This window comes from Ammospiza caudacuta, chromosome 23, assembly GCF_027887145.1.
Source record: "Ammospiza caudacuta isolate bAmmCau1 chromosome 23, bAmmCau1.pri, whole genome shotgun sequence".
In the NCBI taxonomy this organism is placed as follows: domain Eukaryota; kingdom Metazoa; phylum Chordata; class Aves; order Passeriformes; family Passerellidae; genus Ammospiza; species Ammospiza caudacuta.
Genome location: NC_080615.1, coordinates 1,446,112 through 1,473,674, shown reverse-complemented (window position 1 = coordinate 1,473,674; position 27,563 = coordinate 1,446,112). Strand labels below are relative to the sequence as shown.

General features: G+C 49.6%; 1 protein-coding gene across 1 annotated transcript; it reads left to right on the top strand.

Annotated features, from left to right (window-relative positions):
• Nucleotides 1-14,071: 14,071 nt before the first annotated feature.
• Nucleotides 14,072-24,697, top strand: LOC131567362 (antigen peptide transporter 2-like). The gene is given in 13 exon segments (XM_058818947.1): nucleotides 14,072-14,843; nucleotides 17,710-17,818; nucleotides 17,896-18,018; nucleotides 18,772-18,985; nucleotides 19,534-19,731; nucleotides 20,622-20,720; nucleotides 20,722-20,751; nucleotides 20,832-20,939; nucleotides 20,941-21,021; nucleotides 22,063-22,236; nucleotides 23,004-23,163; nucleotides 23,484-23,620; nucleotides 24,449-24,697. Coding segments are annotated over 13 exon segments (2,454 nt in total).
• The last annotated feature ends 2,866 nt before the right edge of the window (nucleotides 24,698-27,563 follow it).

Genomic DNA, 27,563 nt, shown 5'->3' with positions numbered 1-27,563 from the left:
GTTTGGGAAAATGTCGTGGATTTGGAGGAAAATGCGGTGGATTGTGGGAAAAAACCCAGGTGAATTAAGGAAAATGTGAATGTGGCAGAATTGGGAAAAACAGGGTGGATTTAGGGAAAACAGAGTGGATTTAGGGAAAACAAAGTATGTTAAAGAAAATGTGTTGGATTTGTAAGAAAAAAAAGGTGGATTTGGGAAAAATATGATGGATTTGGTTATAATGGAGTATTTAAGAAAATACATGGTGGATTTGGGGAAAACCAAAGTGAACTTTGGGAAGATGTAATGGATTTTGGGGAAAATGGTGGATTTGGGAAAATAGTGTGGATTTCGGGAAACCTATGGTGGATTTTTGAGAAATCGGGTGGATTTGGGAAAAAGTGGTCAATTTAGGGAAAACTTTGGTGGATTTGGGAAAAACAAGGCAGATTAAAGAATATGTGGTGAATTGAAGGGGAAATGTCATGGATTTGGGGAAAACGGTGGTGATTCCAGGGTGGTTCTGGGGTGATCATGGAATCTCCCATCCAGGTTTGAGAGAGAAATGGCCCAGGCACCAATTCCGAGGGCACTGCTGCTCCAGAGCCTCTGGCACCTCCCCAAGGAGATCCCATGTCCCAGGGGGGAAATGGAGCCATGGATCAGGAAAGAAGGGAAAGACAGGAAGTCTGGGAAAAACAGAAAAGGTAAACATTTTTTAAAATTGAGAAAAATGCAAAGAAATGGGGAAAAAAGAAAAAAAGGTGGAATGGGAAAAAAATTGAGAAAATGGGAATTAATTGGGAAAATAAAGGAATATGGGGAAAGGAAAGCAATATGGAAAAAATCAAGGAAAGGTGCAAAATAACAAAAAGTGGGGGAAATGGGAATTTTTGGGGATAATAAAGCAAAAAAATTGAGGAAAATCAAGGAAAGGGAGCAAATAGCAAAAAACAGGAAAATGAAAACTAATTGAGATAATAAAGAAAGTAAGTGGAAGGAAAGAAAAGAAACTGGAGAAAAAAACAAAGAAAAGAGGGAAAACAGCGAAAATTAGGGAAATGGGAATTTTTGGGGATAATAAAGCAAATAAATAGGAGAAAGGAAAGAAATTGGGGGAAAATCAAGGAACATGGGGAAAAATGGGGGAAAGGGCAAAGGGGGAATGAGAGTGAAAAGGCAAAGAAATGGGGGAAAAGCAAAGAAATAGATAAAAATTGGGAAAGAAAAGGGGGGAAAGCAAAGGAATGGAGAAAGAAGAGAGAAATGTGGAAGAAAAGGGAAGATATGTGGGGAAAAAAGGGGAAGAAATGTGGGGGAAAAGAGAAGAAATAGGACTAGTGATGTCATCTCTGACTTGACTTCTACTTCTCAGTTCCAGAGGCAGCTTCTGGAATGTCAGGAGCAGAGGAACAACCTGAGGAAGAGATTCCAGAAAACCAGAAAACCCAGGGGAGGAAGGCAAAGGAGAGGAAGTCAAAAACAGAGCTAGAGGAGGAGAAAAAGTCAGGAAAGTCGGAAACCAAACTGGGAAAAAAGAAATCAGAAACTGAATTTGACAGGAAGAAAAAACTGGAAAAGTCAGAAACTGAACTGTGGAGGAAGGAAAAGTTGGAAATGACAGAAACTGAACTGGGGAAAAAGAAGCCAGAAACTGAATTGGGGAGGAAGGAGAAATCAGGAAGGTCAGAAACAGAAACAGGGAAAAAGGAGAAGTTGGAAAAGTCCGAATCCAAAGGGATGAAGGAAAAGCCGGAAAAGTCAGAAAAGTCAGAAAAGTCGGAAAAGTCAGAAAAGTCAGAAAAGTCAGAAAAGCTGGAAAAGCTGGAGAAGTCAGAAAAGTCGAAAAAGTCAGAAAAGTTGGAAAAGTCAAAAAAGTCAGAAAAGCCAGAAAAGTCAGAAAAGCCAGAAAAGCCAGAAAAGTCAGAAAAGTCAGACAAGTCAAAAAAATCAGAAAAGTCAGAGAAGTCAAAAAAGTCAGAAAAGCCAGAAAAGTCAAAAAAGTCAGAAAAGCCAGAAAAGTCAGAAAAGCCAGAAAAGTCAGAGAAGTCAAAAAAATCAGAAAAGTCAGAGAAGTCAAAAACGTCAGAAAAGTCAGAAAAGTTAGAAAAGTCAGAGAAGTCAAAAAAGTCAGAAAACTCAGAAAACTCAGAAACCGAGGGGAGGAAGAAGAAGTTGGAAAAGTCCTCAAACAGGTGAGGCTGAAGGCTCAGAGACAACATGGTGTCTCCCAGCTCAGGATGACTTTTCTCATTGGATCCTTCCAGGGATCATCCTGAGATTCCAAAGGCCAGACAGCGCCAGGACCACTCTGGGCGTCGGCTCCAGATGCACACAGCCAAAATTTCATGCTCCAGAGGAGGAAGAGGAGATGGAGATGGGGAAGACGTGAAAAATAAGGAGAAATCCAAACAGATCCATCTTCAGGATCCCTGGAGCTTCCAAACGCCAGTGATTGCGGTGCTGTCGGCATCCAGCTCTGGCTCCAGCATTCCTGAGGATCCTGACCCCAAGGAGCCCCTGCCCAGCCCTGTGAGGCCGAAGACAATGAGGACAAGCAACGAGAACTTCTGGCCAGTGCTGGATGCATCTCTGGAGTAGCTGGGAATCTCTGGGAATCTCCAGGAACCTCCGGGAATTTCCAGGAATCATCAATAAATGCCTCTGGTTGGGAGGGTGGAGGCATAACTAGGAGGAGCTTTCTTCCCTCACTCAGATTTTGCCTTTTTTGCCCCAAATCCCATTGGTTTAACCCAAAATTCCAATAGATCCAAGTTCAAATCCCAACGGATCCAAGTTCAAATCCCAATGGATCCAATGCCAAATCTTATCTGTCCCAATCCTGCCTTTGGGTGTAGCTCATGGTGATGGGGTATCCAATGGTCATTTGAGCCACAAATGGTCAGTGTTCACCCTGGACCTCCCGCAGCTTGAGAGATATCACCAGAGGTGGGAGCATGGCCAGGACCCTGCTGGAGTGGAGCCAAGGCTGCCCCTTCCATTCAGGAATGAGGAGTGGCAGTGTGGGTGACAGAGTGAGTGTGGCTGCCCAGGGTATTGCTGCCCAGGGGTTTTTAGCACTGCCACCAAAGTCTCCCTGCTCCCTGATGCCTGGGAGCCTGGAACCAGCTTGTGCAGTGCCACCTGGGGCTGGGGCTGTCCCCACCAGGTCCCTCTCTGTGCCATCACTGCCCAGGAAGGTCCCACCCGAGTACTGGAGTGCCCCCTGCTGGTTGCAAGACAGCACCTGCCCTGCCCACCCTGTCCCGCCGGGGCCACCAGTGCCCCCTGCAGGGTGTGGCCAGAACTGCACTCAAGGGGGAAGGGAACTCCTGGGATTGTTCAGCTGTTGTTTATTCTGTTCTGTTGCCATCGTCCTGAGCAGACATCTGTTTTTTAAACCATGATGTTCATCTACCCAGTGACCTCACACAGCACCCCTATGTGAGCACCCCTGTGCACCATTCTGTGATGTCACAATGCACCCTGTGATGTCACACCACCAATCTGTGATGTCACACCTTTCTCTGTGATGTCAAAGTCTGTTCTGTGATGTCACACAGGTGCCTTGTGATGTCACAGCCCCCTCCATGATGCCATGCAGACACCCTATTAGGTCACAGCTCACTCTCTGAGGATACACCTCACTTTATGATGTCATATACCTGTCCAGTGATATCACAGCCCACTCTGTGATGTCACACAGCTCCTTCATATTGTCACAGCCATTCTGTGATTTCACAGCCCTCTCTCTTGCACATTCCCTGGTGTCACCTTTTGAGTGGGAAGGAGGGGTGGCCTCCAGGTGCATTTCAGCGCCCTGTGCCTGCAGTCCCCAGTGCCCAGAGGTGCCCAGCAGCTCCCACAGGCTGCAGAACCTGTGTACCATCCCTTGACAGCCCTGGTGTACCTGGCACCACTTGGAATCCAAGTTGGAGGGTGGCTGTGGAGCAACAGCCGGGCTCATCAGGGCAGGGTCCCCCCAGAATGCCCCCAGTTCTCTGGCACCTGGCTGTCCATCTTGGGGAGGGTGATGAGCCAGTTCTCCAATGTGCTGCCCTCCCGACTCACTGCCTGCTCAGTGCTGATGTCAGCGATATCAGGGATGTTGCGCAAATGTTGGTGCTTTGGTGTGGACACTGCTGGGGTAGCACTGCTGCTACCCACGTCACCACGCCATGGGACCCCCACTGCAGCCACCACCAGCACCTTGGAGCTGCTGCAGCTCCAGGACATCTTGATCTCTCCAGCAGGGATGGCAATGTCCACGCTGGATTGCAGGCAGGGGATGCACGGACACTCCTCCTCACTGCAGAGGTGCTGCAGCCACTTCAGAGCCAGCAGGGACTGGAATTTCAGGTGTGGAGAGCTTTGTTCAAACATGGCTCATAGAAAGAGGCCATGAAAATATACAGCTGATGGAAAAGTAAAAAGGCAGCTGAAAGCAGCAATTCTCAAGCCTGTTTCTGTAAACAACAAAGTTCTCAGGCACATTTCTGTAAACAGCAGAGTTCTCAGGCTGTTTTTTTATAACAGGTGTCGCAGACATTTCTCCACAGAAATCCTTCCTTTTGGATTTCTGTGTCTTCGGGAGGCCAGAGGCCTCTGAAGACAAGGTAAACAATTATTATCAGCTGCTGTGGAATGCAATAGGATTCACCTTGATTGGCTCATTTTCTATGTTTATAATTAAGAGCCAATCATCAGTTCAAGCCAGGGGACTGAGTCCTTGGCCACAACTTTGTTGTGGGTTCTTTTCTATCTCTTCTTAGCTTAGCTAGCTGCTCTGCAAACCTCTCTCTATATTCTTTTTAGTATCACTATAATGTATTATATCTTATATTAATAAATCAAGCCTTCTGATTCAAGAAACAAGATTCCGTCTCTCTATCACCAACTGCGACCCACACAGGTCGCCGTAATATAACAGGTAAACATTCTGTCCTTGGCTGGTATGGGAAAGCAAAAGTTGACAAACATGGAGGCCTTGAGAACGTTCATAACAGGGTGAGAAAATAAATCTTGGTTTCAATAACAAACCACAGGTATTGAAAACAAAAGGAGGGGTTAAGCTGTAATCTGTAGCCTATGATGAGCTCGGGTTTTGCAATATGTATGAACTTAATTAACACTGTTATAAAATGTGCCTGGTGGATCAATAAATTGGAGTTCGATGCTCATCAATTGGATGGTCGTCTCCCTTCACTTCATCATCAGGTGGGGCCTGTGTGTCCAGAAGCTCCTGACCTCCCACAGGAATTTGTTGGAGCAGAGGTGCTGGCAGGCAAGGAAGCTGTGCCACTGGATCTGGCCCTGCAGATGTACCGGTATGCGGGACTTGGAGCTGCTGAGGACAGGAGGTATGGGTGGGTGGAGGTGTGTCCCCAGGAATGTCAGGCTGTCCCCAGGGATACCGGAATGCCCCCATGGCTGTCAGGCTTTCCCAAAGATGACAGGCTTTCCCCATGGATGCCAGGCTGTCCCCATAGGTGTCACAATGCCCCTGTGGCTGTCATGGCCTGATGAGCAGTGGCTGCCAGGCCATCCCAGAAATGTCAGGTTTTCCTTATGGGTCCCACACTCTTCTCATGGGTGCCAGGCTGTCTCCATGGGTGCCAGTCTATCCTAATGCATGTCAGGCTGTCCACAGTGATGCCAGGCTGTCCCTATGGGTTCTAGGCTGACCTAACTGACTCCTGCCCTAAAGGGTGTCCGGTTGCCCCCATGGGTATCAGTCTGTCCCCTTGGGTTTCAAGTTGTCCTAGTGGGTGCCTGTAGAAGTCCACTCTAGCCTGTTCGAAGACACTCTAGAGCTCTGCTGATGAAGATTCCTCAAGACAATCGTGAGTCACGGGGTTGTGTAGAAGTCCATCCGAAAATCCTTCATTTTTTGCCTCACAATTGTCATGAGAAAAAACTACCGAAGGGTTAAAACTGCTGAGCCGGTTGGGAAAGAAAGTCTCCTGCTTATCTAGTGTGTTCACAAGTGATGTTTATAGAACACGCCATGCTGTACTCGAAGGGGGCATGCTGCCCTTTTCTGGACAATTGAACTGGACTTTCTTCCAAACTCCTGACCTGGCTGGACTGAGCTCTGGGGTGGCTCCCCCCCTGCTCCATGAGAAGACCCCTCTTGCCTGTCTTCAACCACCGTGACAAACCAACTGAGATGAGAATCCTCTCATCAAGGAACCAAGAATTCCTCTGGCACCCTATTGGCACCCCCATGGCACCCCCATGGCACCCCCCTGGCAACCTCCTTCCAGAGACTGGGACTGTACCCCCTCCCAACTCAGGGAGTGGGAAAAACCTAACGTACCTGTGAGCATTCGGCCATGAAAACAATGGACTTCTCCCCTCCATGGAAACCTAATTTCAGCCACCCTTCCTCCAACCAAGAACAGTATATATACTGGGGTTCGGTCTGACTGTCCTTTGAGATCTCCCCAAGGCGTGTACCAGCGAGTTTTGGTGGTGGGACCCCGAAGACATCATGTTTTGGTAGCTATACCTCATTCCCTGACCTCCTTTCCTCCCTTTTTCCTTGTCTTACCCTTCTCTTCCCCAGATCCCTTAACCAAACACATATTTAGCTGTGGTTATAATCAATAAAATTGCACCTTGTTGATTTGTTACTGCAAAACCCCTGTGCCTTGTGTTGGTTATTTTTGCACCCAAAAATCATTCGTCACCCGTTCATTTCGGGCGGACCTTCACAGTGCCCGGCTGTCCCTATGGGTTTCATGCTGTCCCCATGGGTGCTAGACCGTCCTGATGGATGCTGTCACACTGTCTCCATGGGTTTCAGGCTGTCCCAGTTGGTGCCAGGCTGTCCCCACGGCTGGTGCCACACTGTCCCCATGGCTGCCAGGCTGTCCCCAGCAATGTCCTATAGATGCCACACTGTCCCCCAAGCCCCCAGCTCACCTAATGTGGTTGCAGATCAGTCCAGGGCTCTGCCACTCCTCTTTGGTGATGTGTGGCACAGCCAGGCTCAGCCCCTTCTCCTGTGTGAGCAGATTCAACCTCATGGCAACGTGACCCCGAGGAAATCCCTGTGGGACTGGGCAGAACACAAGGGTTTGGGGGTGTCACGATCTGCTAGTACTAGCGGGGTCATGATGATTCGTTAACTGATCTCAGAGTGCAAAAACAACACAGAGGGGATTTCAATATTGCTCAAAACAAATACACGTTTTATTAAATGACCACAGCAAATGTGATTGAGGGATTAGGAAAGAGATAAAAGATAAAGAGAGAGAGAGAGAGAGAGAGAGAGAGAGAGAGAGAGAAGGGATATAGCTACCAAACGTAGAGACGAAATCCTTGTGGTCCAGGTCAATGGAAATTTGCCTAGTCATGTCAGGGAGAACCTCAAAGTCCTGGTTAACTCCAGGGTCTATTATAATCCTTTGCCAAGGGTGGGGGAACAGGTAAAAGACAATAAAGAATAAGTGTCTTGAAACTGCCGAGGGGGGAACAGATATTGAAGATGGATACAGACAGTCCACGTCCTCAGCAGTGAGCGAGACCCATTGTTTTCTTGGTCCAGGGAACACACCTGGACAAACATCTCACTTTGATCAGGCTAGTCCCCACCCCGTGTTAGGATTATAGGCATCTCACTCTCAGTCCTTGGGAGGGGGCTTCAATCTCCGTCTGTCACGGTGGTAGTGAAGCAGATGAAGGGTTTTCCATGGGGGACCACCGAAGTTACCCCTGAAAGTTCATTTGGACAAGAGATGGTGAAATTCATGGGCTATTGTCAAGAAGCAGGGTGCAAGCATATAGGGCAAGATGGTCCTTTGCCAGGCCCTGCTACAAGCAGTATACCATAGTGGCACTGTAGACACAGCTGCGAACAATCACTGGTGAGCATCCCACTTCAACCAGGCCAGAACTCCAGTCGGGGTCCTCAGCATCCTGATCTCTGTCCTTGCGATGGTTGTGAGGCAAATGAGAGAAACTTCAGACTGTCTCTTACAGGGGGGTTCTCCCATCTGCTGTGACAGGACACCTGAGGCACCCCAAGACCCCTGGTGCATGGTTTTATTTTCCTCATGTCCCAGTGGCCACATCAGTCACATCCTGTCTGAGGCTCTGGGTTCCTGCTGCTTTCCTGGCTCTATCCCTGGGGTGTATTCCCCCCAGGGGACACAGTGATCCCCATCTGGACAACCTGGGGTGCCCTGCGCCCACTGTGGGATGGCCACAAGCAGCTCCAGGTGAGCCAGGTAAGAAGATCCATATACCCCAGGCACTGGGGGGTGGTGGAGGACCCTGTGCTAATGGCCAAGACCCTGAGCCAACTATGGACATTGAGAGCCCACAGCCAGGACCTACTGTTGAGAATGAGCAAAAAACCCCAATCCCAGAACAGAGACTCACAGGGTACACATGCTGCACAGTGTGCTGTATCAAGTTCCTGTGAGCCCAGAATAATGGAATTAGTGCAGATGTAGATCTGCACAAGAGAGCTTTTCATCCACTTTCTCTGTTTTCCTCCCTCAGGGCATGGAGGGAGCTTGTGACTTCAGCCTGTGACTTGTGTGTGCAAAGAGCAAATCTGGACACAATTGGTTCAGGGAGGGTTTGGGGAATATCAGGATGTGTTCTGGGCACAGAAGGTGTTTTCCATTAGTCTGAGACTGTCTGCTGTGGAAAGTGGATTTAATGTATAGCGAGAGGAATGACTTTTGCATTTTATGGACTGTGCCTTCTCTTGGTTTTGTTTCCCTGACAATAAATGAACATCTCTGTGTGTGTCGGACAGCTGCTTCTCCAAGGAAAGCAGGTGGGAGTTGGAGACAAGTGTTGGAGAATTTTGTTCAGACATGGCTTATAGAAAGGCTATGATTGTCGCAGACATTTTTTCATAGAAATCCTTTCTTTGGGATTTGTTCATCTTCTGGGAAGCTGAGGCCCCAGAAGAAGAATGTAAACAATTGTTATCGGCTGGTGTGGAATGCAACAGGTGCAGCGGTGATTGGTCTTCTGTGAGTGTTTGGATTTGCTGACCACTCACAGAAAGAGTTTGTTCTTGCTTTCTGCTGGACACAGAACTTTGTTATTCATTCTTTTCTATGCTATTCTTAGCTTAGCAGCCTCTGCAACTTCTCTCCTTATTCTTTTTAGTATAGTTATAATGTATTATATATCATATATCAATAAATCCAGCCTTCTGATCATCAACCAAGATTCTTGTCCACTTCTCTCACCTTTGAAGACCTCATCAGGTCGCTGTAATACTATGATCACATACAGCTGGTTAAAAAGTAAAAGGCAGCTGTAAGCAGCAAGTTCTCAGGCTTTTTCCTTTAAACAGTAAACACCATGTCCTTGAGTAAAGTGGTGAGAAAAACATGGTGGAAAACATGGAGGCCTTGAGAATGGTAAATAACAAGTCAACAACAGGATGAGAAAAACAAGTATTAGCCTCAACAAGAAAACCACAGGTATTGGCAACAAAGGAGGGGTGGGTGTGTAATCTGTAACCAATGATGAGCTCGGGTTTTGTAATATGTATAAGCTTAATTAACACTACTATAACAGTGTGTAAGCTGGATCAATAAATTGGAGTTCGATGCTGATCAATCAGGATGTGGTCGTCTCCCTTCACTTCCTCAGACAAGGAGCTGAAAGCTGCAGGTCCAGCCTGGGGTGGAGGGAACTCAGACTTGCACAAGGCTGTTCTGAGTCCCAGGGGCTGGATGGGGAAAATGGTGGGGTGGGGGTAGGGACAAAATCTGATTGATTGTCAGACATAAAGAGTCTTGATTTTCAGACTGCATTAGGAGGTGCTTGGGTTTAATGTCAACTGGAGATTGCTGATACCAATCTATAAAAAGGAAAAGAAAGCTAAACAAGACAAAAAAAGTCCCTGCATTTTTTAAAGATACAGTATATTCACTTGGAGTACATTTCTGAAATCTGTCTAATTCACCACAAAAGAGTTGAAGACTTTAAAACAAAATTATTCCCAGGGACTTGTCTTGTTGGAATGATTTGAAATATTAATGACCATTTGTCACTGAATTCCTGAACTGAAGAGTTGAAGACTTGAATAAGCCAGCTGAGAATTAAAATTCATCAAAGAACCTTCAACTTGCTAAGGATCAATACTCACCAGAGTAGGAATGAATAGATTCCAGGGGTGTGGAAGCCCATGAGCCTACTGGGGAGAGGGCAAGGGTAATGACCTAGAGAAATGTACCTTAGGCTCCAGCCATTCCTCACAGCTCAGGATGAGGAAGGAAGTTTCCCCCATGGTGCTCTACAACACTATGTTAATTTGTCTCAGTTCTGTCCTCCCCATTGGCCTGTTGGCCTTCCCCACCCTTTTACCCTTATATGTTCATATTCTGGTAAGTTCTCCCTTTCCAGTTACCCCATTCATTTATGTAACTCCACCTATCCCCCTAGCATTCCTATTGGTTTCTGTCCTTTTGTACCACCCCTGTGTTCTCATCCCATTGGCCTTGATGCTCTTTTCCACCCCATCTTTCCTCTATTTATGCCCTAGACCCTCCTTTGTCTTTGGCCCCTGGACGCTTTCAGCATCACCTGAAATAAAGTACGTTGGAACTCCATCCCTGCACCCTCCCATTACTTCACTGCCAAACTGCTGTGTGCGTGCGTGTGTGTGTGTGTGCGCGTGCGACCGTGTGCACGGGTGCTCTCATGGCTCCTACCTGTTGGCACAAGACACTCTCGGAGAAGGTTGTGTCTACCACCATTGCGGATTGCAACACTGGGGTTTCTAGGATGTTAAAGAGCTATGCAGGCACAGGGTCTCCATGGTGACATCCCAGGAGTCCCCAGGCTGCCAAAGAACCCAGATGTCACATACACTCCCAGGGGTTCCTGTCATGGGCAGAGTAGGAGCTTCCGGCAAAGTTTATTGGAGAAGCTCCTGTTGGGTCCCAAGGTATAGAAAGGACCCTCAACACCCCAATTATACCCCTAAGCTCCCCCAAACCAGGACCACTAGGTTTTCTAAACTCCTTTTAGAAGAGCCTGGGAGTGCCTAGATCCAATATGAGCCCCAGACTCTGTCAAGGATTTATGTGTAAAGGATTATACAGGTGGAATTGAACCTTTTTACAACTTTGTCCTGTTATGAATGAGGTCCCATATGTGCAATTAAATAAATCACAAACTTAAAATTTAGCAGCAGTTTTAATTGAGGTTTGCGATTTTAATTGAGATTAATTAATACAATCAGGTATAAATCAGTAGTTACAGAAAAGAAATTTTGCAGTAGTTTGACTAAAGCATAAGCAAAAACTGGTTGATTTGGGTATGGAGAGGGCTTCCCACCCTACTTCATGTAGGTAATGTATGTTTAGAAATAATTCATGCTATAAAAAGAATGTGTTTTATAAAGATTGTGAAATCCAAACGAGTCTCTGACCACAAGTAGCGTGGGAGGTGGATGTCTATTCAAACTCCGAAATTCCTGAAGGCAACCAGATAACGATCGGCATTTAGCTTATGAATAGACACACCCAGCACAATGATCACCGTTATCCCGAGCCATCAAAAACCACCTAAGAGCGATCATTGCTCTGTTGATAACATCAATCAAGATAGCCAGTCACCAGAAATATACATGTGAATAAGCGACTTCCCGGGATTCGATCAATGCTGGTTATCAACCAGGAAACGGTGATTGTCCAGCTCTGCACAGTGAAAGAACCAACCATGAATATGAAGAGTTACAGAAGAAACTTAGACTCCTTTGCCTCGAGCATAATAAACTGTATAAAACATCCCTGCTAGAAGCGGGTCATGTGAATGAGGGGGGATTCGATGCGGTAGAGGTCAGATCCAGGTTCACCCAGCGCTGATCCCAGGCTTGATGCTTTCACTTTGGCTGTGGTGGTTTTGAGGACCATATTTTGGTCGCAGAAAAAGATAAATAAATCTTTTCACAATTTTGATAATTTGGCTTTTGATTGATCATTTATACCAGTTCTGGTGACCCCGACATGATTTGAATTTGGGGTTCGGGGACCCCTCTCTGGTCAGGAGGTGCCCTGCTGATTTCAGCGGCCTGACGGGATTGGGAGTTCATGAAACCAATCAAACACCAAACCGAAGCCAGAACCACAGCCAAAGAGGGATAAAATGGGCCCAGAGTTCTTGGAAACTCGGAACGATCTGAAGAGGGATCTCCGAGGCTGCGGTGCTTTTTTTTTCACTCAGAAAATCAACACGCATGAAGAATCCACATGGGAAAGGAACTGTGAGTACCGTGTGGTTGAGCGTGTGTGTGAGACGTGATTCTATCACAAAGAAAATGTGAACCCCATGATTGCAGTTCCACTCTCCCGTGAGGGAAGTGGTTGGTCAAGGGGGAAGCAAGCACTTTTTTTGTCACACGTGGGACCTGGGACTCATAGGGAGTTCAGGGGATTGATCACAGTTGGGTCAGGAGGGTCTGTGCCAGGGACTCTTGAATTGGCAGAACATTGGTTTCTGCCAGGGAGTCCTGAACTGGCAAAGCATTGGTCTGTGCCAGGGAGTCTGTGGAGAGTTAGGGATCTACGTGCGGAAGAAATCGGGCTGTACAGTCAGTCAGGACATCCCCCCACCCCTGCAGTCAGACCTTTGCTCCGTACCTGGCCACACCCAGCCGGACGTGAGCAGAAGGAAATGACCCTGACTGCCCAAGCTATAAAAACCCTTGTGACCCGTCAATAAATGCCATTTACTGTCCACCACGTTGGTGTCGGGAGCATATGGACCGAGTGACCCTGGGGTTTGGGCCACCATGCCGGACTAAGAACCAGGTCGCCATGCCTTGAAAGGGCAACATCTGGTGCCGAAACCTGGGGCACGATCACCGCCCGGAGTTCGGGGATGGCCTGGACGAGGGACTGGCGGCTGCACAGCTGGCCTAGTGCAGCGGGGGGGACGCCCCTGGACCAGCGAGGAGCATGGATGCTATAGCGATCCACAGATCCACACGCAGTGGGGTATCGAGTGTAAGCTTAAGCTTTTATGTCTCGCAGTACCGAGACTGATTAAGCTTGGGGCTATAGAAAGCCTGGTAGAAATTCTCCATCCGGAGATATGGTGTAATTGCACAAAGGCTCTGGCCAAGGAAACCATGTCCTCAGGCTCAGGGAAAGCCCTCAAATCACGGGGCAGAGTTATACAGGCTCTGCAAAAAGCTCGGCAAGAGCAAGAAACCTGGAAAGCCGCGTGAACTTGTTTATTAGCCACGCTGCAGTTGGGGGTAGGGGCAGTGACGCAAACTGCGGAGGACTTTGACCCGGGCGAGCGCGTGGAAGCGCGAACGCCGGAACCCCCTCAGCGAACGGACTCACCATCGGGGGGGGGGGAGCGCGCGCGGGCGTTTTGGCAGGAGCTAGCAGAGGAGGGGCGGAATGCTGCTGTAGTATCGGACCCCAAAGCGGTTGATAAAAAGGCACCCCCGCCACATGCGTTTGAAAATGGTGCCGGAGCATGTGACCAGGGCTGGAATGATGACGCGGGGGGAGGAAATGCAGAAGGCTCGCTGAACAGCGCAAGCGTTGGCAAGTGGGGAGGAGGGGCGGCCCCCGAGAAGGAACTTAAGATCAATCAAAGTGCTCAATTTAAATTAGGTCCTTTTAGGGCAAGAACCTCCCCCAGCAGGAGGCCGGGGGAGCCCAGGGGGAGGGAACGGCCCGGCCCCCGCAAGAAGGGGCGGCGTTGGAGCCCGAGAAAACGGCTGAGCAGCCCAGAAATGTCCGGCCAGTCAACTTCCAGCTCGGACTCTGACTAGAGCTGGGACAGGCTCGGAAGGTGCTCAGAGGATTCTGACACCGACTTGGACTTTAACAAAAAATGAGCAGCGGCATACAAGATCACTAGCTGCAGCGCTCCTGTGTGGGTTAAGGGGATATCAGAGAAAGATCGAACCCTGCTTACAGACTGGCGGAAAATAAAAATGGCTTGTGCGTAGTGGGCTCCGTCTGCCACACTGGTTTTCCCGGTCCGTGTGGGGGGGGCAGGTGGAAATCAAAGAACCTAGTGCCCGGTAAACCCAAAAGACGTACAGGCAATTGTTAAAGCGGTTGCAGACAGGGGGATTAATTCTGCCATGGTTTCCACACTCATTGACAGTGTTTTTGGAGGCGATGATATGCTTCCCTTTGATATCAAACAGACTTGCAGGCGGATTTTCGATGGGGCGGGAATGATGGTATTTAAACAGGAATGGGAGGACAACTGTGTAAAGCAGCTAGCCTTAGTAACAGGGGCAGACCATCCACTGCACGGCTCCAGCATACAGAGGCTAATGGGCACAGACCCCACTATGATCAGCCCCCAGGCACAGGCTGAGGGCCTGCGGGCCCATGAGGTTATGACAACGACCCGTGCTGCCCGAGAAGCCATCTGTGTTGCTTCCAAAGTAATAGCCAGACCATCGGCATGGTCCACTATAAAGCAGAGTGAGAGTGAGAGCTTCACTCAGTTTGTGGACTGCCTGAAGGCAGCATTAGAATCCTCTGCATTACCCTCAGAGGCGAAGGGTCCTGTGCTAGCAGACTGCCTACGCCAGCAATGCAACTCAGCCACCAAGGACATTTTAAGATCACTGCCACCTGGGTCCAATGTTGCTGCCATGATCAGACATGTTGCAAAGGAAGAACACCTAGCTCTCATCCAAGCAACAGTTCGCCCTGCAATAACCAGTGTGATGGCATGCTTTAAATGTGGCCAGGCAGGCCACGTGGCAGTAAACTGCCCCCAGTCAGGACGTCCCCGCAACCCATACGCCCCACTACCAGGAAAGAGAGAAAGACCACCGAGCAACCTGACATCACCTGAGAAGCTCACACCATCAAAATCAAAGCAGCAATGGTATCTCTGTGTGATCTTGTTTCTAGGGTTAGCAGGCAGAGGACAGGCAGACACAAAACATTACCCTCACCAGCCATTCAGGTGGGTTCTACACCATCTCTCAGTTGAGGGGGTCATCAAAGAAATTGTTACAGCCGACACCCCATCTTTTGAGTTCAGGCTAAAAGACATTTTTCCCTTGCATACAGGGCACCCCAAATTTGAGGAGACGACATTATTTCAGACCTACTGGTGTCCTGCTTCCAACCCAAGAAAAAGTTACTGTAATTACCCAGGGTGTGGATATTGTGGATATTGGGGGTGTGAAACTAATGTTACAAGCAATAGATGGAAATCACAACAGCCTGATAAGTTCCTGCAAATTAGGTATACTCCCCATGGCTGTCTCGAACCAAAATTTGGTATGGATTTTGCCCCAAGGCAGGAAACAGCACACCTGCACAGGCTACATAATGACAATCCTGCAGCTGACCCATGATGGCTGGGCCACGGGCAAAGTGTGGACAGCGTTTGTTTATCTCTCTCGCCGCATCTGGGCGAACATACAAATTATCAGATTCCCACCTCCAATATCCCAATCAGTCGGACCCAATCCGATTCTTGCAATGAATAGACCCAGGAAGGGGATCGCAGCTAACGGTAATTCTAGCCACAAAACACAGATGCTAAAACTTACCTCCTCCCCATCCGATCTCTTAGCCAAACCAACCCTCTCCAATCCATTCTTAAGCATGTTAAATGCTACCTTCTTATCGTTAAACCAATCCAACCCGAACCTCACAGAGGCATGCTGGTTATGCTATGATGCACAACCCCCTTTTTACGAAGGTGTTGCCCTCGATCTCCCATTCATCTTCTCAAAGTCAGACAATCCACACCAATGCAGATGGGACACCCCCTGGAGAGGCATTACCCTGAGTCAGGTTACAGGCCAAGGCAAATGCTTTGGCAATGCAACCTTGGCAAAGCAGATGGGCAACGTCTGCCAGGAATTCGTCAAACTTAAGGGAGGGAAGTTCCAGTGGGTGATCCCAGCTGCATTGGGAATGTGGGTCTGTCAACAATCCAGGGTAAGCCCATGTGTACTCCTTGACAAATTTGATCATTCTACTGACTTTTGTGTCCAAGTTTTAATTGTCCCCAGAGTCCTGTATTGCCAGGAAGAAGAGGTGTACCGCTTGTTTGAGGAGCCCGACCAGCTCCACGAATGAGAAGTGATAACAGGCATCACCATCGCAATGCTCCTCGGTTTAGGAGCTACCGGCACTGCCACAGGCATCTCGGCCCTTGCAACACAACATCAGGGACTGGCACAACTGCAGATGACTGTCGACGAGGATTTACAGAGGATCGAGAAATCCATTTCTTCCCTAGAAAAATCCCTTTCCTCGCTCTCAGAGGTTGTCCTCCAAAACAGGCGAGGACTGGACCTTTTGTTCATGCAGCAAGGAGGCCTGTGTGCCGCCTTGAAAGAGGAATGCTGCTTTTATGCGGACCACACCGGAGTCATTAGAGACTCCATGGCCGAACTGAGAAACCAACTAAACCTAAGAAAAATGGACAGAGAAGCTCAACAGGGCTGGTTTGAGTCGTGGTTCAACTGGTCCCCATGGCTCACCACCCTGATTTCTACCCTAATAGACCCACTCACTATAATCTTACTAACCCTAATCTTCTGGCCTTTCATATTAAACAAACTGGTGCTATTCGTTAAAAAGCATTTAGAAACGGTTAACATTATGTTTGTTGAGCACCAACAATTACTTTAAGGCGTGCCAGTTACTAACACACTTACAATTTTATACTAATTTTGCTAACCCATGAAATTTTGTAACCTCTACATTTTATAATTTTATACAATTTTTACTAATCATGAGGGAGGGGGAAATGTGGAGAGTCAGGGATCTACGTGCGGAAGAAATTGGGCTGTATGGTCTGTCAGGACATCCCCCCCCTGCAGTCAGACCTTTGCTCCGTACCTGGCCACACCCAGCCGGACGTGAGCAGAAGGAAATGACCCTGACTGTCCAAGCTATAAAAACCCTTGTGACCCCTCAATAAACGCCATTTGCTGTCCACCACGGTGTCAGGAGCATATGGACCACGTGACCCTGGGGTTTGGGCCACCATGCCGGACTAAGAACCAGGTCGCCATGCCTTGAAAAGGCAACAGGCACAGGACATGATATCCAGCATAAACAGAACACACAGATTGGGATACAAACATCCTAACATCACCTTAGGACATTAACATGTGGTGACAGGTGCTGACACCCCCAATTTGGACTCTGCAGCCCCAAATTGGGAACCCCCCCAATCTGGGATACCCCACCAAATTGGATGCTGGCACCTTAAAATTGAGTGTTGAGCCCCTAAATAGGTGATGACCGCCCTAAAATAGAGTGGTGACCCTCCTAAATTGTGAGTTAACCCCTTTAGTTGGGTGCTGACCCTGCCAAAGTGGGGTGCTCACTTTCCAAATTGGGTTCTGACCCTGCAGACTTGACTGTTAGTCCCCCAAAATTGGGTGCTGACCCTCAAACTTATGGTCTGATGGCCAAAAATGGATGTTGACCTCTAAGACCTGGGATCTTAAGGTCCTGATCTCCTATGTTTAGGTTCTGATCCATAAAATTGTGTGCTTAACCCCCCCAAAATTGGTACTGACACTTTAAATTGGGTGTAAAATCTCTAAATTTTTCACCAAACCCCTAAAATTGGTACCTGACCTCTCTAAATTGTCTCCTGCCCAAATCGTATCCTGCCTTTCCAAAATTAGATCCCCGCTCTGTAGACCAGGTCCTGCCCCCCACAAATCAGTGTTCCCCTGTGTCAGTGGTCACATCCTGGTGACACAGCCTCGGTGACACCCAGGGGAGTTGGCAGGGCCATACACCACTGGGAAGGTGCTGGATGCCATCGGGAGTGGGGATGGAGTCACCGCTGGAGCTGTCGGGATGGTGGCGGCTGCTGGAGCCACAAGGTGGGTTGCAGCATTCCCCGGGCCTGTCCCCATGTCCCCAGTGTCCCTGATGTCACTGTGTCCCTGTGTCCCCACAGTGTGCTGTTTTCTGGCTGCCAGCGGTCTCTCTTCATGATGTTGATGGCGCGTCTCTGTCAGAGCCTGAGCCTGCAGCTCTTTTCCCACCTGGTGCACCAAGATCTGGACTTCTTCCAAAGAACACCAGCACATAATGGGGCACGGCCCAGCCCCATCTCACCTGACCCATCCCACCTGTCCCATCCCATCCCATCCCATCCCATCCCATCCCATCCCATCCCATCCCATCCCATCCCATCCATCCCATCCCATCCCATCCCATCCCATCCCATCCCATCCCATCCCATCCCATCCCATCCCATCCCATCCCATCCATCCCATCCCATCCCATCCCATCCCATCCATCCCATCCATCCCATCCCATCCCACTGATCATATCCCATCCCATCCCATTGATCCCATCCCATCCCTTTGATCCCATCCCATCCCTTTGATCCCATCCCATCGATCCTATCCCATCGATCCCATCCCATTGATCCCATCCCATTGATCCCATCCCATCCCATTCCCACCATCCCATCTGTCCCATCCCATCCCATCCCATCCCATCCCATCCTATGCCATCTTCCTGGCTTCATTCTACTGCAATGTTCCATCCTGTCCCCATCCCACTTTCCCATTCTAGCCGCTGTTCTGTCCCCATTATTCTCAATCCCATGCCTCCACCCTGTTGCATATCCCCAGCTTCCTCCCACCATCCGATCACCCCATCCCACCATTTCCATTCCCACCATCCCATCTCCCCTGTCCCACCCCATTCCACCCTGACCATCTCCACAGCCATTCCCATCATTCCATCCCACTGCTCCCACATCATTCCCATCCTGAATGGGATCATCCAGGATGGGATCATGGTCTCACCCATCACTATCCCAACCTGCAGCTGAGCTCCTGGCTCAGTTTTCCATGGAAGTGCCACGGGTGTGCAGGGCAGCACCGAGTGGAGCCAACCAGCTGCTGCGGAGCCTGGTGATGGCCCTGGTTGTGGGGGGGTTCACAGTGGGGCTGGCACCGGGGCTGGCACTACTGGCACTGCTGGAGGTCTCCTTGCCACTCGCCGCATCCAGAGCACCCGCAAACAGGTCAGCAGTAGGAGGGAAAGAGTGGGAGTGGACTGAAGAAAGGTGGGAATAGTGGAGCTGGGATGGGGGCTAGGGGAATGGGATAGTGGGGAAGGGATGTGATTGGATGGAGAATGGAAAGGAGGACAATGGAGGTGGAAATGGTGGGATGAAATGGGATAAAGACGAGGGGAATGGGTTGGTGGGGATGGGATGGGATGGAGAATGGAAAGGAGGACGATGGACGTGGAAATGGTGGGATAAAAGGGGATAAAGACCAGGGGAGTGGGATGGTGGGAGTGCTGACATGAGGATAGAACAAAATGGTGGAGATGGGAATGGTGTGGATAGGAAGAGAAGGATGAGGTAAGGTGGGACGGTGGGGATAAGACAGTGGGGATGGTGATGGTGGGATTAGGACTGGGAGAATGGATGGGAATGGTGAGAGTGAGAGAGAAGGGTGTGGGATGGCGGGAACGCAATAGTGGGGATACAGTGGGTGTGGTGAGATGGGATGTGGATGGTGGGCCAGGAAGGTGACCTGGGAAAGTTGGAGATCCCCTGTTGCTGCCGCAGGCCCTTCAGCAATCCATGCTGGAAGCTTCCGCCTGCACAGCTGTGGGGGTACAGGAATCTGTTGCTGCCATCGAGACCATCCGAACCTTTTCGGCAGAGGAGGAGGAGGAGGAGCAGCACAGATGTAACCTGGCCAAGGAGCTGAGGCTGAAGGAGCAGATAGAGCTGGAGCTGGCAATCCTTGTCCTTGTCTACAGGGTCAGAGAGGACTGGGAATGGGAACAGCAGGGAATGGGGATGCCAGGATCAGGGATGAGGACACTGGGAATGGGGGCACTGAGAATGAGGACACTGGGACCAGGAATGGGAAACCAGCGGCTGAGATGGGGGCACTCAGAGCAGAAGGGGGCACCAGGAATGGGTACAACAGGACAGGAACATTGGGTTCAGGAGCAGGCATGGCAGGAATGGGAATGGTGACATTAGAAACAGGGGACACTGGGATAAAGGTTGGGAACATCAGTGTGGTGGTGTTAGTGGGTCCCCAGGATGAGAAAAGAGACAAAGTTCTTGACTTCATGTTTCAGAAAGCTGATTTATTATTTTATTATATATATTATATTAAAAGAAAATTATATACTAAAGAAAGAGAAAGGAGACATTAGAAAACTAGAAAGGAATGAATAATAAAATCTTGTGACTCACCAGAGAGTCTGACACAGCTGGACCTGTGATTGGTCATCAAGTAAAAACAACCACGTGAGACCAAGCAAAGATGCACCTGCTTCATTTCACAGCAGCAGATCATTATTGTTTGCATTTAGTTTCTGAGGCCTCTCAGCTTCTCAGGAGAAAAATCCTGGTGAAAAGATTTTTTAGAAAATACGTCTGTGACACATCAGGGTCAGAAATAGGGACATCAAGAGTGAGATGGGGACACCAGAACTGGAATGAGGACACCAGGAAGAGAGATGAGGCCACCAGGAACAGAGATTAAGACACAGAGATAAAGGAGGGGGATGGGGACAGGCAGAATGGGGACACCAAGAGTGGGTTGGGGGCAGATGGAATGGGGACACCAGGAGTGGATTGGGGGCAGATGAAATGGGGACACCAGGAGTGGGTTGGGGGCAGCAATATCCCTACAGGTGATCAAACTGGCCATCCGGGTCATGGTGCTCTTCAGAAGCCACCAGCAGCTCCGTGTCGGATCCATCACTCCTGGGGTCCTTGTCACCTTCCTGCTGTAACCAGGACAGAGTTGGTAGCCGTACCCAGGTGATCCCATGGAATGCTTGTGTCTGTCTGTTTGACCGTGCTTCTGTCCATCCCGGTGCCACCCCCTTCCTTCTCCCCAGGTGCTGCTCTACGGCTTCAATGAATTCCTGACCAATGCAGCTGCTGGACAGAGGATCTGGGAATACCTGGATTGGAAACCCACAGGGAATGTCGGGGGGACGCGGGAGCCCCCCCGAGCTTCAGGGCCATGTCACTTTCCAGAAGGTCTCCTTCACATATCCTGGAAATCCAGAGCGCCCTGTGCTGAAGGTGGGTCAGGGGGGAGGTGGGATTTCCTGGGGGTGGGAATTCTGGCATCACCTGCTGTCACAATCCATCCTTACGAACGGGTTTCTTGATAGTTCATGGATTGACCTCAGGGTGCAAAAAAACCGACACGGCACAGGGGGTGTTGCAGTAATAAAACAAATGCAGCTTTATTGAATGACCACAACAAAATGCGATAGAGGGATTAAAGGAGAGAAAAAGATAGAGAAAGAGAGAGAAAAGAGAGAGAGAGGGAGGGGGATATAGCTACCAAACATAGAGACGAAATCCTTTGGTCCAGTACAGTTGAGGATCCATCTGTTACGTGGGGCAGATCTCAGAGCTGCAGTCCATCTGGACCCCAATTATACTCTTTTTTGATGGGAGAAGGGGAATGGATTTTGCAACTGAATCAAAGGTAGTTTATTGTATCTTCGGGGAGGAAAGAATAGTATTTGGAAAAGGGGTACACACAGTCCATGTTCGGCAGTGGGGCAGTGGGTGTGAGCCATTGTTTTCGTGGTCCACTGCTCACATCTGCAACATCCATCTCGCTTTGGTCACCTTGCCTCCCCCACACACCTCCCCCAGGTTAGGGGTCTCAGTCCCAGTCCTTGGAAAGAGTGTGGGGGGGGCCTTTTCACCAAGGGGTTTTGTGTCTCGGTCTTTGATGGAGAGGCTTCTTACATCTCAGTCTGTCTGTCACAGCAGTTGTAGGACGAGTGAGGGGTCTTCTGTGGGGTACCACTGAAAACTCAGGAGAAGTCCAGCCAGGCAAAGAGGGGACAGGTTCCAAGGCTACTGTTGCAAAAAGGCAAGGTGCCCCCTTCTTCTCATTGGGCTCAGTGTAGCATATAGTAAATACATCTGTGGGCAATAGCTTAGCAATGCTCTCAGGTCTCGGGGCCTTGTTGGCATGTGACTTTATCCTTCAGAACCAGAGATTTTAGACAGTGGGGTCTTCTCTTCAGTGGTCCCCCAATGGCGATCGTGAGGCAGATGAGGAATATTTCAGACAGACTCACACCTGTCCCCATCCCACAGGATGTGAGCTTCGAGGTACACTCCGGGGAGGTGACAGTGCTGGCGGGGCCCAATGACAGCGGGAAGAGCACAGCCGTGGCGCTGCTGGAGCGGGTGCAGGATCCTGGCAGGGGGACGGTGCTACTGGATGGGATCCCGCTGCCAGAATATGAACACCAGTACCTGACCCGCAAGGTGGGACAGCAGAGACACTGGGAACACTGGGCATGGAATGAGGAAAATAGGGACAGGGGTCAGGGGACAATTGTGACGGTGTTCACAGGGGTTTTTGGATGAGGGAAGAGACAAGGATTTGACTCCATGTTTCAGAAGGCTTGATTTATTATTTTATTATATATATTACATTAAAACTATATTAAAAGAACAGAAGAAAGGATTTCATCAGAAGGCTAGCTAAGAATAGGATAGGAAAGAATGATAACAAAGGCTTGTGGCTCGGCTCTCTGTCTGAGCCAGCTGGGTTGCTATTTGCCATTAATTACAAACACCCAACATGGGCCAATCAAAGATCCACCTGTTGCATTCCACAGCAGCAGATAATCAATGTTTACATTTTGTTCCTGAGGCGTCTCAGCTTCTCAGGAGGAAAAATCCTGAGGAAAGGATTTTCCATAAAAGATGTCTGCGACAGAAAACAAAATAGAACTGTGACCACAGGAGCATGGGAGCAGAAATGGGGACACTGGGAAGAGGGATGGGGACATCAGGAATAGGATGGGGACAACAAGAAATGGGATAGGAACATTGGGAAGTGGGATGGGGATGACAGGAATGGGAATGGGAAATGTGAGAAGTCAGGGGTGGGGACACTGGGGACACAGATGTGGAGAATGGGATCAGGGATGGACACTATGGGGACCCCACGGATGTGATGGGGTCATGGAACAGGACTGGGGACACCAAGAGCCAAGACAGCATCACAGGGGTTGGTGCTGGGGCAGGTGGTGCTGGTGGAGCAGGATCCCGTCCTGTTTTCTGGAACGATCTGTGAGAACATCCTTCTGGGGCTGGAGCGCTCTGAAGAGTCAGAGCTGTGGGAGGCTGCCACTGCTGCTGGAGCCATGGACCTCATCCAGGGGCTGGAGCAGGGCTGGGACACTGGTGAGAGCCAGGGGGATGGGGCACCCCTAGGGCACATCCCCCTGATCCCAGGATCCTCTGTCAGCGATGGGAGAGTGGGGTGGGTGGCAGATGCTGGAATGTGTGGGGGATCCCTGAGGTCAGATCCCACTGATCCCATGGGATTGCTCACACAGTGGTGAAGGAGTGTGGGGGCTAGGGGAAAGTGGAGTAACCTCTCGTGCTGGGATCCTGCTGATCCCAGGATTCCCCCCCCCAGAGGTGGGGGAGCACAGAGGGTGGGAGAAGAGGGGAGAACTCCAGGGCTGGACCCCACTGATCCCATGCGGCTGCTCCAACAGAGGTGGGGGAGCACGGGGGGCGGCTGGCGGTGGGGGAGCGGCGCCGTGTGGTCCTGGCCCGGGCTCTGGTCTGGCGTCCGGCCGTGCTCATCCTCGATGAGGTGCTGGATGCTGGAGATGATGGAGCGGTGAGTGGGGTGGGATGGAGAGGGTTGGTCTGGATAGGGGTGCAGTTGGTGAAAATGGGGTGTGGTGGTATGGCTGGGATGACTGGAATGGAATGGTGGGATGAGGTGGTGGCAATAAGGGATAATGATTGGCATGGAGTGGGAATGATATGATGAAGACAGGGATTGGATGGGGTGGTGTGGGTCAAGAAGAAGAAATAGGACAGGATAGTAGAATGGGATAGAGACTAGGGGTGTAGGATGGCAGGAAAGTAGAATCAAAGGATGAAGACAAGTAGATATGAAGGGGTGGGATGGGGTGGGAATGAAAGGGATAGGAATGCTGGGATGAGGACAGAGACGGAATGCAATGGGAAGGGTTGGAGTGGTAGGAGTAGGATGGGATGGGACAGTGGGAATCGGGATGGTGTGGGCAGGATGGCATAGTGGGCATGGGGATGGGATGGAGAACAGGGAGGTGGGATGGTAAGAACAGGATGATGAGATTAGGGTGAGACTGAGAGTGGGGTGGGATTGGTTGGTCGGGACTGGGTGGGATCAGGTGGGACAGGGTAGGACTGAGTTGGATGGGTTGGGATGAGCGTTCTCTGAGTTGGATGGGTTGGCATGAGGGTTCTCTGAGCTGGATGGGTTGGGATGAGTGTTCTCTGAGTTGGATGGGTTGGGATGAATGTTCTCTGAGTTGGTTGGGTTGCGATGAACACGCTCTGAACTGGATGGGTTGGGATGAGCGTTCTCTGAGTTGGATGGGTTGGCATGAGGGTTCTCTGAGCTGGATGGGTTGGGATGAGCGTTCTCTGAGCTGGATGGGTTGGGATGAGCATTCTCTGACCCCAGGCACAGCGCTGGGTGCGCACTGGGCTGGCCCAGACTGTCCTGGTCGTGTCCCACCGGCCGCGGGTGCTGGACGGGGCCGATCGCCTGGTGGTGCTGGAGCGCGGGGCCATGATGGAGACGGGAACACCAGCGGAGCTGCAGGAACGCAGCCGAGCCTACAGCCACCTGCTCCTTGGAGGAGGCAGCACTGGGCAGCCTGAGGCCCCCGGGATGGGCAGCGAGAAGGGGGCTGCATCTGGCAGGGAATAAAGGGGAATTAGCCCCAGTGTCCCCATTCCCGGTGTTTGTGTCACCAGCCAGCTCCTGGTGTCCCCAGTCACGGTGTCCTGTGAATCCTTCATCCCCACATCCTCAGGATCCCAACTCCCTGTGTCCCCCATGTCCCCACTGTGTCCCCCAGGCCTGCCCATTCCCTGGATGTGTCTGTGTCCCCTGTATCCACCAAGTCCCCATGATCCCTGGTCCCCATGTCTGCTCCTGGACATGGGACACCGGGTGGGAAATCAATCCCAAGGAATGGATCTGGGCATGGGTGTCACGTCCTCATCTCACTCCTGCTGTGCTCACTCCAAGCTCCTGGTGTCCCGAGTCCTTTCCCAGTGTCCCCATCCCCAGTGTCTTTATCCCAGTTCCCAATGCCCCCTTTTCTATTCCTCATTCCCTGAGAGGAAGTGCTGGGCACTGGAGGATGGGACTGAGATTTATTGCCCAAACCAGGGTATTTATACATGAGAAATAAACATTTTGAACAACTGTAATTCTTGTGTTTAAAACATGGGAAAACAGGAACTCAGTCTGTTGGGAAGGGCTGCTGTGTGATGAGTGGGAACAGAGGATGAGCTCTGCCAGCAATTTGTGGCTTTCTGCAGGGAGAGGGAAGGGGTTGGACCTGCACCATGGATCATTCAGCTGGTGATTCCTGCCAGGATGAGAGTAAGAGTTGCTGTCACCCTGTCTCTGTCCCCATCCCATGGGTTGGATCTGGCTAAAGAGCCCACAGAGAGCAAGGATCCCACCAGATCCTGCTGCATCCGTTGTACCCCAGTCCTGCTCCACCAACACCACCTGATCTGTTTTGCAATCCCCTCAGTCCTGTTCTGGAATCCGACTCCAATCCTGCTCCATCCATCCCACATGATCCTGCTCTGGAATCCAGCCCAGATACACTTTAGAATTCTACCTGATCCCGATCTGGAATCATGCCCGGGTCTGGAATCCTGCCCTATATCCCTTCTGGAATCCCGCATAGATTCCCCTCTGTACCTGTGGTCAAGCAATTTGGTTTCTCTGCCTGTTTCTGCAGAATGAGAGGATCGATGAGATTCCATCATGGATCACACAACAGGATTCACCTGCATGGAGGTGATCCAGAGCTGGATCTGCCTCTGTGTTAGGTCACATGTGGAGGGTGAGGGGCACAGGAGACAAAGACCACTCACCCTGATGTTCGTGTGGCAAGAGAGGGTTTTGTTTTCCACTCCCTCCTTTATATAGAGCACTTGAGAGGCCTGGTCTGGATGCTGTCATTGCTTTGAACTCCACAGCCCTTTGGGTCCTGGGCCACTGAGATGCCTGCAGGCTTATGAGAGATCAAATTAGCCAAAGCCCTTGTCACTGAGCCCAGGGGCTGGCAAGGTGACACCAACATCTCACCCTTTCTTTTCTATAAATTTTGATTTGCATTATAGCTGCAGCATTTATGTCCAGGAACTGCTAGGGGAGAGCTCAGGTAAATACGCCCCAGGCATTAGGCTTATAGGTTACAGATTGCAACTTATTTGTAAAAACAGCAAACCATTTAAGCCTTGAAGAAAATAAAACAGTCTATAAGAACAAGAATAATTCAACCCTTATTAAAGGAAAAAAAAAAACAAATGCAAAAACTAGGAAACAATGTGTAGACAAGGAAAACAGTTTTTAAACAGGGGGATAATTTGTAAACAGATGAATCTTTATGTGAACTGCAGTCCCAGATTTCTGTGAGGTTGTCATCAATCACTGATCACACGGCTCTGTGTCTGCTGAGGGTTTATCAGGAGGGTGCTGTCAGGATGCAGAGCAGGCTGGATGCATCTGGCAGGTACATAATATGTCCCACTGTCTGTTGGAACACATGAATGTCCCCAAGCCCAGGTAATGAGATCTCAGGGACCCGCCCCTTGTATTGGTAAGGAGGTCTCGTGCCATTACCTTGGATTTGGGCAGCTGAACATCACAGGATTGCATTGATAAGGAGTGATTTAGCATAACTGGGTTCTGGGACTTTCCTAAAACTGTTAAGTGATTTAATGTGTATAGAGCTTTAGCTATTCTACTCTGTGGGGTCTCACCACATACCTCCTTTTTGTTTATTAACTATAGCTTTTCAGGCACCATGTGCTCTTTCTACTATTGCTTGTCCAGCTGGTAAATGAGGGATGCTGGTTTGGAGTGATACACCCCAGAGCTGTAGAAGTTGCCTGGTTTTCTGTGAAGTGTAGCAGGCCCTTTATCAGTTTTGATGGTTTGAGGAATGCCCAAGGCTGCAAAAGCTGATTGCCAGTGTGCCATGGCATCCAGTCCCCTTTGCCCTGTGTGTACTGTAGCCCATATTGCTGAGGAAAAGGTGCCAATTGAGACATGGGTGTATTTTAAACGGCCAAATTCAGGGATGTGTGTGACATCAATTTGGCAGATTTGCAAAGCACACAGTCCATGAGGGTTCACTCTCATCTGCAATGGTGCAGCGTGACCTTGACAGCACAGATGTTAACAATATTACAAACCTCTGTGTTTGACAGCTGAAATTGCTGTTGTAAAGCTCAAGCATCTTGGTGGAAAAAACTGTGCAATGTCTTTGTTTGTGGAAGCACATCTGGCTGTGGTGCTGAAAAGGTACCAGAAAAAGGTACCCAGACCGTCTGTAACTCTTTGTTTTTATTGTCTCATATTGTCCTAAATCCTAATTGCCCAAATTTTTATTACTCTAGTAATATTGCTATTTTATAACAATTTTATTACTATTAAACTTTTAAAATTAAAAAAAAACAAGTGATTGGTGTTTTTCACGCAGTGCCTGACACAACAGACAGGGGGGTCACAGGATGTGAAAAACGCCAATCCTGTCACTGCTGTG